Source organism: Clarias gariepinus, chromosome 24 (genome assembly GCF_024256425.1).
Source record: "Clarias gariepinus isolate MV-2021 ecotype Netherlands chromosome 24, CGAR_prim_01v2, whole genome shotgun sequence".
In the NCBI taxonomy this organism is placed as follows: domain Eukaryota; kingdom Metazoa; phylum Chordata; class Actinopteri; order Siluriformes; family Clariidae; genus Clarias; species Clarias gariepinus.
The window spans coordinates 3456753-3471518 of record NC_071123.1 but is presented as its reverse complement, the minus strand read 5'-3'; the positions used below and the strand labels follow the sequence as shown (position 1 = coordinate 3471518).

Here is a 14766-nt window from a genome sequence, read left to right as displayed (position 1 = left end):
CTTACCCCTCACCCACCCTCATCCCCCCCCCTCTTTCTTCTTTTACCCCTCTCTCTCTCTCTCTCTTTCTGTGTCTCTCACTTTCAGCTCCAGGTCTTTGATTGAAAGGCAATGAGGCAGCTAACATGTGGAAAGCGAGAAATTTACTCGCTCTAAGTTCATGCCGTGGTACTCTTTCAGGGGCCACGCATTCACTCGCCTCGGAGGACAACAATATGGGCAGAGCCGGATAAAGACCCGCATAGCGAGCCGCCTAAGCGGAGACATGATGGGCCAGTTCACGGACCATTTGCCACCAATGTCCCCCCTCTTTTCTCTCCCTCTAGCTTTCCTTTCTGCCTACGGTTCGCCTCTCTGTCAGGGCCGTGCGGCAGGGCCAGCTCCACCTGCAGGGGGCTCCAATTGAAATTCATTGATCTGCTCACATTCTAGCTGCGCGGCCCTGTTTCGTGCTTCGCTTTTCTACCTCCGTGGACCTGATGATGTTGTGTGTGTCGAGCTCTGACCATGTGGAAGCTCGTCGTCACTGTAGGAAATGTAAAACGTTTTGGCTTGGCGCTGTTACCTTTCTGTGAGAGAACGGTTTGGAGTTAGTTCTTAGGTTTGGAATTTTTTATTTTTTTTGTCGTGGACTGTATTTAAGGTGGCAGACATAATTATATTTGATATAATAATGCTTAATCTACTTAATGAAGGAGTCTCCAGTTTTGGAGTCAGAGAAAAAATCTTCAAAACATATGAAGTTTCTCTTTACCATAATAACATAAAACGGGTTTCTTTTCCTTTTTTTTTTGTTTTGTTTTGTTGTATTTTCTTTTAGGAGAGGAAAAGTCTGTCTTTTTTTAATAGGTGAAAAAATGAAGAACTGGCATGAAGAAGTGCCTTAATTAAAAAACTTTCCATTTAGCTTCCTTTTAAGTCGTAAATTTCCTTAAAGAGCACTTTCTCCGTCCCAGTATGAATAAACCCCCCAAAACACAATTTTCTTTTTATTTAAATTTTTTTCACAAAATTAACAATTGACTTTTCAATGATCAATATTTATCATTCTATCACATTTCTGCCTCTTTACTTTCCACAAGTGCACTCAGAACTTCAAAGTAACGCCTTTTACTATTTAGTTCACTCTAGCAACAAAAAAACAAACAAAAAAAAGAATTCACTATGCTTGAAAAACTGCATACACTTCAGTTTTGGGCTTTTAAGAAAGACGTGCTGCTTTACTCTTTCATCTTCTTATCTCGTGACAGAAAGCGGTGAAGCGGAAAAGAATAGAGGTGACGCCGGGGCAGCCGGGTATGCTGTTTAGTTAAAAGGAAAAGCAAAGGCCCTCATTTGGACGTAGATTAGTTATCGTGATGTGTGTCTGGTAAAGGTTTCCATTTAAATGCGCCCGGTGGTTACTTTGCATAGCTCCCCTGCAATTTGCCTGCGCTCGGGATGCGTCGTCTGCCGTCTCGTTGTAATGTCAGGTAATTGGCAGGGGGTCTCTCCGTCTGACGCATCCGTACGCTACGGCGACCCCCCATGCAGATGGAGACGAGACGGAGACGAGCTACACAGAAACGTCTGCTTTTTCACACAAAAGTATGGACAAAAATGGCACCAACGAATCTTGACTGTGCCTCCATCATGCTGAGTCTTTTTGGGAAATCATTTTGATCTGGACTATGGATACGGTTTAAAGCTCGTCCTCATTGTAATAACACTAGAATTACTGTTTTTTTTTCCCCACACAGAGTCATGCTCCTTCTGACCTCTATCTGATGACCAAGAACCCCGAAGACTCGCCAGCTACACCAGACAAGCTGGAGATAGAGTTTAGCAAAGGTATATGTGTGTGTGTGTGTGTGTCTTGCCCCTATCAGTCAGCTTGGTGATGAGAGTCAGACCCCCTGCTGCGTCGTGATATTGACCAATCTTCAGTCCTGCTAGCCTCGGTCCAGCCACTCTGACACACTTACAGCTCGAAATACACTCGCAATATAAAAACATGGCTCCTAATGTCAGTCATCGGGTGTAAAATGTTGCAGAACAAGCGAAATGAACCGGTGTGGACGAGATAGAGGATGTTCAACACACTTCAGGCATCAGACGCTGGTTCAGTTTGATCACCGGGCTCAAGACCATTCTAAAAATTCTAAAAATTAAACCTGTTATCATGATTAATGTTAGTAGTAGGAGTAATAGCAGTAGTAACAATACCGTGCAAGTGTGTTGATCAAAGAAATGCCACTGTTACGACTGTTGTCATAGTAACTAATTGGCAATGAGTGTTCATGGGTGGTTCTTTTTTAAGTGGACTTTAAAAAGACTTTTCATTGCAAATGCTTTATATTGCCGTAAACTGTATATGTCTCTGATAGTAGTTCTAGCTGTAACATCAAAAACCTAATAATAAGCATCTTATGTATGGATGGAAGGGGTCTCCAGTGTCAGTACGATTTCTACCATAGGAAAGGTTTAAGTTTAGAGGAGCGTCCGCTTTCTGGTTTATCAATAACATCACAACACACATTTATTATTATTATTATTATTATTATTATTATTATATTTTAAATCGAGGCGAGAGATGGAACACTTATTTATAACATGGTAACAGGTTAAATAACTTTTTTCATGGACACCATTTAGTATAATGATTAACTGTTAAAAATGTGACATTTTGTTCATTATTATACAAAAAGAATGTAATTCTTTGTCGACATATTGCTCTGATATCAGATATGAGGTCCACATATCCTACCTAACTGCCATAATTAAATAATTACCAGATTCATTATGTGGGGGAAAATTAACAAAGCCTGAATAATTTTAATGAACATAAAAAAACAAGGTTGTCGAAAAATACTACTCTTGTCTCTCTGTGACTTGTCCTCACTTATTGCTACCGCGTACTCCCTGAACCTTAAATGCGCCCCCTTGTGGTGTAACGGTTAATAGACATGTGGGCTAGGGCATATACGAAACACTCACTCACTCAACATCAACGCTTTATCCTGTATTCAGGGTCGCGGGGACCTGGAGCCTATCCCAGGATGATAAGGGCACAAGGCGGGGTATATCCTGGATAGGGTGCCAATCTATCGCAGGGCACACACACACATACACCCACTCACACCCTACAGGCGATTTGGGAACGTCAATTAACCTTACCTACATATCTTTGGAATGTGGGAGTATAGAGAATGAACAAGAGAGAGACAAACAACATTGTTAATAAATTAAGACACATTAAGTTAAGTTCAGCCTTTATTCCTCACATATATTACTGCACAGCTCAATTCTTTATTCTTCACATATCCCAGCTTCTTGTTTAAGCAGGCCATTACCCCTTCTATATAAACCAATAAATCACTACATTCCCCAAATCTTGAGAAGTTAACCCAACCTCATGGAGAACCAAAGGAGCGGCGTTTATTTTTTTCCCTTTAAGCTTGCCGTGAGTTTCCAGTGAACTGATTGGATCAGACAGTGATGTCATTGTGTTGTTTAAGCTAGTCTATGATCCTTTTCTGATCAGTATTCATAGATTTTAGTCACCTCCATTTAGTGTCCATGAGAAAAGCTGGTTTACTGACACCGCACAAAAGATCCACCCCTCCTCCCTGGTCCTGTAAAAAAAAAAAAAAACCTTTATGGCCCTTTTTTAATTATTATTCTCGTTTTTTCTTTTCTTCCCGCTTACTTTCTCAGCGCTTGCTTTCTCATCGATTAAAAAGAATTTTTAACTACTAAACCTTTTTCCTCTTGTCATTTTACAAGCCCGGCCCCTCCCTTTTGCTTTTCCATGTCTTGCACTCAAGGAAAAGAAAAAAAGAGAGCGAGAGAATGACAGAGATAGGGCCTGAGGAAGGGGAAAAGAGAGGAAAAATGTAAAGCTTTAATTTTTCCTACAACTGTGTCTGCTGTGTCTTTGTACTATTCTGAGGAGAGGCCGAGGCAGAGAAAAGGACCCGCACGTTGACAGACACTGGGGTGGGGGGCGTCCAAGAGACTCCTGCATTCTCGCAGGGGTTTAATTTATTTGAACTTTTAATCTAATTATTAACTATTTGCAGTGGTCCCCGGCATTGTTACGCAGACGAGGCCTGCTCTTTCGGGGCGCCCTCGCACCCTTCGGGGCGCTCCCAGGATATGGGAATGGGGCGTCTGACAAAAGAACATGTCTGAAAATATTTTGTCAAGTCCCTTTTTTACGTGTCATTCTAACAGGGCTTTTACACCCACAGCCGAGAAAGGGCGACCCGAACCGCTCCATTCGGCCGTGATTGGCAACTGCAAGCATGCTAAATGCTAATGAGGCTCCCAGATGCATAGAAAAGGAGGAGTAGGCGGTTTAGGGTAGAAAAACGATCAGCACTTTTTCTTTTTTAACTTCTTCTGCCTGTTCAAAAGAGTCTTCGAGCCCTCTCTTGTCTTTCTTCCAGTCGCTCCGGAGCTCCACCCTAAGCCTGGTCTATTGCATCGTTTCCACCTTTGGCCTCCGAGTTGCTCATTTCATGCTATGAATAAGTAGCCTATTGACGGTGATTTATTTATGGGGCTCCAAAGGATGTAGGGTGAAAGGAGCGAGAGCTGGACCAGGCGTGGTGGCTCTTATAGATAGTGTTACTCCGTGCCAGAGTGTTCAACTGGGTCCTGTTTGTCTTTTTTGTTTCTTTTTACTCTGGATGTCTTTCATGTAGAGAGGCGGTGAAAGCGTGCAAACTCATTACTCACGGAAAAGTGCAATTACTGGTCAAAATGTTTAAAGTTTGCGCTTAATTCTACACTCGCATTTAACAACAGAAATAAATAAACTCATTTATTTATTTATTTATTTAAAGAGTTAAAAACCCAACGATAATTAACTTACACGATAGTTTTCTACATTACCCACAATGCCATTCAACTAATTGTGAACAGTGGCACTAAGAGGGATTTAGCCCTTTAAGTCATTTCTATCTAAAGAAATCGATGCAGCTGCACTTTAATCGTCTAGTCTTTATCTTGTCATCTCGTAGATCATCATATCTGAGTCTCTTCTCTAACTTCGACGTGACCGAGTCATCTAGCTGCATTGAATTCTGGGATTTAAATTCCAACATTTGCACCAGTCGGGTTTCTCGTTAATATGACACGAACATCTCTGCAAAGTTCCAATCTAACTACGAACGGCTTTGTTCCTCACCTCTCACGTGCTGGCTCTCATGATAATCCAACTAGCTGCTAATAGTTCGTTATACTTCCGCAGCAGGGATAAATCGTTATCGTTATACTTTTGCAGGGATAAATACAGAGTGCACTTTATGATATTTACTAGGTCCTATTCTTGTTAAAGTTAAGATCTGAAGCCTGTTTCTCTCTCTCTCTCTCTCTCTCTCTCTCCCTAAAGAGGACATGGTGACACAGTAGCTGGAGTGTGTAATTAAATTACTGGAAGCTGTGCTCACGATTTCACAGCTTTAAGTGTAGTAAAGCTTTTGAATTTATAAGTGCTTTTCTTCAGTGCGGCTATTCACCTCTTCCCACCACTCCTCCCAAATCATTCTATCCCTCCTCCAGATCTCTTCGGCTCCGTATTGAGTTTAGGTGCTTTTCTTCCCGAGCCAAATTGGCTCGTCTTGACCGTTCGGAAAAGAAAAGGCGCGAACGGAAAAAACCCTGACTTGTTCAGGAACCCCTTGGCAGTTGGTTTGTTGGATTAGTCGGCCTTTTAATAAATAAATAAATAAATAAATACATATAATAAAACTGTGAAGTTTTTGTTGGATCGTGTCTGAGATTGAAGATATTTACGAAAATATAATTTGGGCGGGGCGGTGTGTGATGGTTTTTGGAATTTTTGTTTTTCTGCTTGTTGTGCACGCATCTGGAAACAAACTACTGAACGAATTTTATTGTGGTTTTTACAGGTGCATTTTGTTTGCTTTGTTTCATCGCAATCAGCCCGCGGGAAGAGAAGATATGCTACTTTGAAATTGAAATGGAAAACGCCCTTTTATTATAAAAATATCGATCTTGAAAAAATCATTAGTTCACCTCAAAATTCAACAGATGGCGCTGTACAGTTTTTGATTCAACCTCTTCATTTTAGTTTAGAATTTTTTAAAACGCGCTTATGAATGTGCAATTAAATTCCACGTGAAAGAAATATAAATAAAAATATAGCGAATATAAATCAATAGGATTGCAGATGCTTAATGTCAAATCATTATTAAAGATCATGTTTAGTCATGAAGTCATGTATGAGGTCATAATACTGGAAGTCTAAAAAGTCAGGAATCAGTGCGAGTTAAGCTAAATATATGCGATTTTGGATTTATTATTTATTTGAAACTTATTTACTGAAACTTATGTTTATATTCTTTCCTACCTACGAACAGGATAAAGCATCAAATAAATCATATTTGTTTCAGGAAAAAAAAAAGCCTTTTAACAACCCTTCAATAATTTTTGACAATTTTGACAGTATATTTGACAATTCATATTTTAAAAAATGTGTGTGACAGGTGTACCGGTCAAGGTGAGCCACCTAAAAGAAGGAACGTCCAAAGACACGCCGCTTGAGATCTTCACCTATCTCAATGAAGTAGGGTAAGTTCCCCGGAAAAACATTCATCCTTAAAAACGTTCATCCTTAAAAACATTACATTATGATGCGGTTTGAATACTTGTTCACATCTTTTTTTGTTTGTTTCCTCTCAGAGGAAAGCATGGAGTCGGCCGAATCGACATCGTGGAAAACCGCTTTGTCGGAATGAAGTCCAGAGGTATTTATAAAATCCGTGTGACTTCAAAGCTCTACCCTTTTTTACATCCGGAAAAATGGATTTGTTGTTGTTGTTTTTTTTAACTATGCATCACATGTGCGCATCAGAGTGCAACACTGACCAGTGAAATCACTCCCTTTCCATTTTACCACAGCGTGGCAGGTAGAAATTTAAAACCTCTACATTTTATTTTAGATTTGTTTGTAGCTTTGGTCTAAAAGAAAGATGAAGGTGTTTGGTGTGGAAGCTGCAGAAACAGGAACTGACAGCCTGTGTTTATTACAAAGCGTAGTGAAGTGAGAGATTGTATGCGCTTGTCACGATTCTTCGTCAGACAGCGGGTCATTTCCGAGTAACGGATCGGAAATGACTCTCGGTTGACGGTTGTCAAAGGAATAATGCCGAACAGATGTGCGGTGGACCTGGCAACCCTCCACTGACGATTAGTGCGCTGTTTGTGTTTGCTGTTCCCGCTGGCTCAGGCTCGCAGTCAGCTGTCACGCTGTCAGTCAGGATGAAGTCTAAAACCTTCCAAAGGTAAAACCGCTCAGGAATGTAGCAGATTTGTATCCACCTGCAGATGACATATCGGTAAATCCTGCAAAAACATAAACTGCATAAACAACATGGTTCTCGGGCATTGTTTTCTTGTTTTCATTGCAGTGTCTGGAAAATGATCTATTTGACTGCAGTTGCACATCGCACACATCGTATGTAGTCGTAGACATGATTACACCTAAAAAATCATAACGATTATTATTTATATATTAGTATTTGTAATTGTGTGCAAAAAGTGCAAAATATTTTAATTATTCAATCTGTGAAGAGGATGTGAAACGTCTCTTCCAGAGACAGAAGATCAGGAAGGCACCTGGCCCAGACGGTGTCTCCCCATCCTGTCTAAAAGCATGTGCTGACCAACTGGCTCCGATCTTCACACATATCTTCAACAGATCTCTCCAGCTGTGTAAAGCTCTCTCCCATCGTGCTTCAAATAATCCACCATCATCTCGGTCCCCGAGAAACCCTCCATCACAGGTCTGAATGACTACAGGCCTATAGCTCTAACATCTGTGGTCATGAAGTCCTTTGAACGACTTGTATTGGCCTACCTAAGGAACATTACAGAGCAGCTGTTAGATCCCATTCAGTTTGCATACAGAGCAAACAGGTCAGTGGATGATGCAGTTAAAATAGGACTGCACTACATCCTCCAACATCTTGACTGCCCAGGGTTCTATGCAAGAATTTAGCTTGGATTTTAATATGATAATCCCGGACATCCTTTTCTGTAAACTCCTACAGCTTACTGTACCCCCTGCTATATGCCAGTGGATCACCAGTTTCCTGCCAGACAGGAAACAGCAGGTGAGGCTGAGAGGAGTTACTTCTAGCACTCAAATAGTCAGCACTGGTGCTCCGCAAGGATGTGTCCTCTCCCCTCTGCTATTCTCCCTGTACTGTACACTAACGACTGCACATCCAAAGACCCAGCTGTCAAACTTCTGAAATTTGCAGACGACACTACGCTTATTGAACACAGCCAAGATGGTGACGAGTCATATCTACAGGAGGTGGAACGCCTGGTGCTCTGGTGCAGTCAAAACAACCTTAAAACTGTGGAGATGACAGTGGACGTTAGGAGACAGCCTTCAACACTACTCCCCCTTGCAATATCTGACAATTCTGTGTCAACCGTGGAGTCTTTCAAGTTTTTGGGAACTGATATTTTCCATGACCTAAAATGGGAACTCAACATTAACTCCATTCTCAAAAAAGCCCAGCAGAGAATGTACTTTCTGCGCCAACTAAGGAAGTACGGTCTGCCTCAGGAGCTGCTGAAACAGTTCTACACTGCAGTCATTAAGTCTGTCTTGTGCTTATCTATCCCTGTCTGGTTTGGAGCAGCCACAAAACAGGACAGGAACAGACTGCAGAAAACAGTAAAAATTGCTGAAAAAATCATTGGAGCTCCCCTGTCTCCTCTCCATGACTCCACAGACCCCTCACACCCAGGACACAACTTCTTTCACCTCCTCCGTCTTTAAATTATTATTTGCACAATCGTTCTACAACTGTCTTTAAATAATTGTTATTGTACACTGTACTGCACATACTCAGGTTCCTCCCGCCTTATTTAATCTTATTTAATCACAAGCTAAACGTTGTCTAATTACTGTGTAATTACTTGTACAGTGTTTTATGTTTGTCTGTACTCTGAGAGCTACAAACAGCCAGAACCAAATTCCTTGTGTGTCTCAACATACTTGGCGAAACCAGAACCAGATTCCATAAAACCAGATTCAGATACTGATTAATAATACAATAAAATGGAGAACTGTGAAATTTGTCCTTTAAAAGAGAGCTAATAAAAAATAATAAATCAAATTATACATCAACTGTTCCCATAGCCACGCCCACTCTTCTCAGCATTTATCATAGTACTAGGCAAGGTTCACGTAACTCCAGCACTAATTGACTCTGGATCGGACCAGAACCGTATCTTCACCACAAAGATCAAGAAACTTAACCTCCCTACGCTAGCGCTGGAGAACCCATTGACCGTTCAGGCCCTTGATGGAACCACGGCCCCGACAATGGACGTCCAAAGGCTATGGACAGATATATCTCAGAATCCCTGGCTGCCTGAATCATCCGCCCTTCGTCATCCCCTGCCGGGGCTGGGTCCCTTTTTGTGGCTAAAAAAGACAAGACGCTACGGCCGTGCATTGATTACCAAGGTCTGAATTAGATAACAATCAAGAATCATTACCCTCTTCCCCTAATGTCGACTGCCCTCGACCTCCTTCAGGGAGCCAATTTTTTTTACTAAACTTGACGTAACGCCTATCATCTAGTAAAGATCAAGGAAGGGGATGAGTGGAAGACACTACGACTACCTGGTGGTGCCGTTCGGTGCTGTTTTTCAGTCTTTGGTCAACGATGTTCTAATCGACTTCTTCTTAAACATTTTTTTGTATTTGTCTATCTGGACGACATCCTGATTTTCTTACTTCCTAAAGGAACACAGAATGCACGTTCGCCAAATCCTACAGAGGCTTCTTGAAAACCAACTGTTTGTAAAGGTGGAGAAATGCGAGTTTCGTTGTCGGACAGACTCCTTTCTTGGATTCATTATTGGTCCGTCTAAGGTCCAGATGGACCCAGCTAAGGTGGAAGCAGTGACCGATTGGCCCAGACCAGCCACTCGAAAGGATCTCCAGCGCTTTCTAGTTGCTCATTCTGGATGTCTTCTACCTTCATGGTATCCCTGTTGACATTGTCTCCGATCGCGGACCCCAGATCTCTGCCCAGTTCTGGATAGCATTCTGCAATCTGGTCGGGGCTACTCCTAGCCTATTCTTTGGTTATTACCCTTAGACCAACTGGCAGACCGAGAGAGCCAAACAGTATCTTGAGACAGCAATTTGGTGCATGACCTTCAAGGACCCACGCTCCTGGTCTACCAGCCTCCCATATTTCCATCCCAAGAGGAGGAGGTGGCAGTTCCCTCTGCCCAAGCTTTCATGCGCTGTTGCAAATGTACCTGGCTGCGCGCAAGAGTTAGGCTTTGCAATTCATTATCCCTGGTTAAGCATCAGGCTGATCGCCACCGTTCCACTGCCCCTACCTACCATGTTGGACAGAGGGTCATGCTTGCGATCCGCAACATCCTCATTAAGACACACTCCTACCTGCATCCACTATGCGACACATCAACCCTTTATTCCATGTCTCCCAAATAAAACCCTAAAAAGTCTAATCTGCCTAGTACACCTGAGCATAAGTCCACCCAAAGTTTTCCGTGCTCCCCGGGCTGATTACCTGAGTACACCTGTCCTTAATTTGGCAACCTATTGGTGGCTCTAAGTAGATGCCGAAGAATTCACTCCTGGTCGATGTATCTTACTTGCGTGCTTATTTTTCCTGCTTTTTCCCTGCGACTTTCTAGTATTTCGTTTCAGTGTTTGACCTTGCCTGTTCTTCGGATTTTGTCTCGTGCCGAGCCCTTCGAATTAACCCCCTTTTTTTTGGTTACTCTACGTTTATGACCTTGTCTATTTTACGACACTGCTTTTGGATCACGCTTTCGGATTTCACTGAGTCCGCTGCTGGATTCTTGTTGCCGACCCCGCTCTGTTTCATGAACTTCTCGCTCTCTCTCTTCTGGATCGCTGGACAAGAGCGCAGCGATACTCTACTGGCTTCCTGTCCAGACTGTCTCTTCCACAAATTATTCCACATTATTTCCAAAAAAATAATAGTTTACTTATCCCATCATTAGCCATTAGCTGGAACAGATCACGCCTTGGGTTATGTGCAACTGAGTGTAATCTGTGTGTGTATTTTTTTTTCGTGACTGTGGCTTTGAAGTGTTAAAACCTGGCGTTAATTCCTTACTGGTGTGTGTGAGCTCATTGTATATCTGCTCAGATTGCAGTAAGAATGCTAAGCTGCTTCGACGTACCTGTGTTAGCAGGCCGGGACGCCCAGAGGGCCGTGAGCCAAGCAAGGGATAGTTTAACCACACACACACACACACATACTTCTCTGTCTCACTTAGGCTACCTTTTTCCCATTCTCTGTCTTATTCTCTCTTTCTCCCTCTTTCTCACACACACACACACACACACACACACACTTTAAAAGATTAATGCTTGCAAATCAGCAGGCTTTTGTCTAGATAATCTGGGCTAGCCAGTCCGTTGCTTTAGGGAGCTTAATTCAGGGAGAGTTATCAGATGCCCCCTTACGGAACTGGAGCACTTTAGCTCTTTGGCTTTGGCCTCACTTAAATCCACAGAGTCTTAATGTATCAGATTGCTGGCTTTCAGTGCTTTAAAGATCAGTCGTTTTTAAATCCTGTTTTGGGCAGAAGGATCTTTGGTCATTCAGCTTTCCCTCTACTGGCCTGAGGCCTGCTTCCCAATTAAGAGCTTTGTGATCTGGGGGAATGTTTGCTGGAAACCTGTGGATAAATTCAGACTTAATTACTGACCTTTGGTTTATGTTCCTTGTTTTTGGTTAGAGACTACTTACTGGCGAGAGAAAACTGACAATATAACTGAGAAATAGAGTACTGACTACAGTACAGGTCAAAAGTTTGGACACGTTCTACCTTAATGGTCCTTCCTGATTTTTATTTCTTTCTACATTGTAAAACAATGCATCCAAAATTTACAATAAACCCTTTTTGAACAGTTCATATTGAGATGTGTTTGCAACTTATGCTCTGTACAGCTTCTAATCTGAGATGTGGTTTATTAATTGGTGATTTCTGAGGCTGGTAACTCTAAATAAAGGTCTCCTCTGCAGCAGAGGTAGGTTTTGGTCTCGCCCTCCTGGGACGGCCTTCATGAGAGCCAGTTTCATTATGGTGCTTGACGGATTTCGCAGACGAGAAGTTCATTTAGAGTTATCAGCCTGAAAAATGACCAATTAACAGCACCTGAGATTAGAGGCGTTATGAAGTCTTTACAGAGCAGAAGTAGCAGAAACATCTCACCATTAACTGTTCAAAGGAGATTAATGCATTTTATGGACGCCTTAAGCATTCCTTTACAATGTAGAAAGAAATAAAAATCAGGAACCATCATGGAGTTAGAAAGTGTTCTAAAACTTTTGAACGGTAGTGTATATATATATATATATATATATACTGTAAAATGTGAAAAAAAGAATGAAGTGAAACTAGAAATGAGACAAACCTGTAGTAAATGCCAACATTTACCTCAAGTATGTTGGTACTTTGCTATAAAAAGACTCATAAATGCTCATAATTGCATTTAGCATTAACAAACTTTTTGAAGACATTCCTAACTGAATTAGGTATATGTGTATTTCTATTCTGCTCAGTTAGAACTCGTGACTCGTAGAGCTCAGTTAGAATTTTGTGCTTTAAATATGAAAAGGTGAAATACAAATTATGTAAAAACAAGACTGAGACAGATTTTTACCTCAGGTATTTTGGTAAATTGCTAGAAAAATATTGCTAAATTAGCTTAAAATGTGAACATACTACACACTTTTTGTTCAAGTGTTTATCGTAGTGCAAAGCATGTATCTAGCTGTAGGATATCTGGACTACAATGTGATGATTGCATAAAATGTCAACATTTACTCAGATATTTTAGTAAATTATTTGGTATACAAAGGCTCCAGGTATCTACTGTAAATTGCCACTGTGGTATTTGAATGAAATGTGCGTACGTGTACTGATCTGCTACAAAAATCATTTAACTGTTTAAAATAAGGAGAATACGGTGCTGATGGACTGAGATATAAAGTGTTAAACAACATATCTTGAATACAAACAATGTAAGTAAACATCAGTATTAGAAATGAGAAATAATTGTATAAAATATGAACATTTACCTCAGAAGTTTTGGTAAAATGCTAGGAAAGGGTAACTAATCAAAGTTAGCAACAACTGCATTCATATACAGTATATACCTGTATACGGCATATTGTTCTCTATTGTACCCTGAGAATTAGTGTGTTTCACATGAAAAAGTTTAATGTATTTGTCTTGTTGTTTGACTGTTTAAAATCAGAAGAATATGATGGCGAAGCAACTAAGCGCTAATGTTTCTAGCTAGTAGGTATAGGAATCACCAGTCATTTTCCGATACGATATTATAACGATACTTTGGTGCTTATCCAATTCAAATTGCAATCTACAGTTTTAAACCTTTAAAAAGTTTATTGATTAATTAAGTGTAGCGTGTTCCTCACTTAATAACCAATGGCAGCATTTTTACTCAGCTGTACGTGTCTATGTCATCCGCCATAATTATTATTCCCGAACAAACTTGGAAAATAATTCACTTCTACCACACGGTATGAAAATGTGTAAATAGTTCTGAGTGTACCACTTCAATTCAACTCACTCACTCACTCTCACTCGTCTTCTATACCGCTTTATCCTGTATTTAGGGTCACAGGGACCTGGAGTCTATCCCTGGAGGCTTAGGGCACGAGGTGGGGTACACCCTAGACAGGGTGCCAATCCATCGCAGGGCACACACACATACACTACAGGCAATTCGGGAACGGCAATTAGCCTACCCTGCATATCTTTGGACTGTGGGAGGAAACCGTAGTACCTGGAGAAAACCCACCAAGCACGCGGAGAACATGCAAACTCCATGCACACAGATACGGGAATCGAGCCTGGCTGGGAATCAAACCCAGACCCTGGAGGTGCAAGGCGACAGTGCTAATCACTACACCACCGTACCGCCCCAATTCAATTCAGTTCAATGTTAACAATGTTCATTGTCTTAAAGCAGCTTCACAAAAATGAAAGAAATAAAAAAATTTAAAAAAAGAAAATTTATGGAAGTGTGTATATGTGAGAAAAATGTCTCTAGATAATAATAAGATAAATGATGAATGAAATGTCTCTGATGATGAAGCCAAAGGTGATGGCTACACTGGCAAGGAAAAACTCCCTGAGATGGCAATAGGAAGAAACCTTGAGAGGAACCAGATTCAATCAGGGAACCCATCCTCATTTGGGTAATAACGGATAGAAATTATATAACATCATGTGTGTTATGCAGGTGAAAGTTCAATATAACAGGAGTTATTTAAATTAACATGAAGTCCAGTTCAGCACAGGGATGATTCAATAGGTGTGAAGGGCAGATGGGGTCTGGATCACTGGGAGCACAGGAGCAGCATGTGTAGCTCCAACCATCATAAAGCAGAATCCAGCTGGAGCTGGTCCTTCTCTGGATGCCTCAGAAACCTCGCGGGGTTGGCCTTTGTCTACTGAAGCAGGCACAATCTTAGATGCCTCGGGATGGGTAAAAGAAGGATAAAGAACAGATGGGAAGAATAAGCGTAGTTGCCATTCAGAATAGACGTACTGGAGTATAAGGTTCTGAGATGAGTTTTGTGTGTACCAGATTAAAGAGATGCGTCTTGAGTCTACTTTTAAACTGTAGGGTTATAAAGAAACGGCAACGTTTTACCTCCTTAGACACCTCCAAACTCAACTTTACAC

General features: G+C 41.3%; 1 protein-coding gene across 1 annotated transcript in view; it reads left to right on the top strand.

Annotated features, from left to right (window-relative positions):
- ass1 (argininosuccinate synthase 1) overlaps window positions 1-14766 on the top strand; it is a 35429-nt gene that overhangs the window by 12510 nt on the left and 8153 nt on the right. The window contains exons 9-11 of the mRNA XM_053484708.1: window positions 1740-1830; window positions 6495-6579; window positions 6691-6755. Coding sequence (XP_053340683.1) covers window positions 1740-1830; window positions 6495-6579; window positions 6691-6755 — 241 coding nt within the window. The remainder of the gene's footprint in view (window positions 1-1739; window positions 1831-6494; window positions 6580-6690; window positions 6756-14766) is intronic.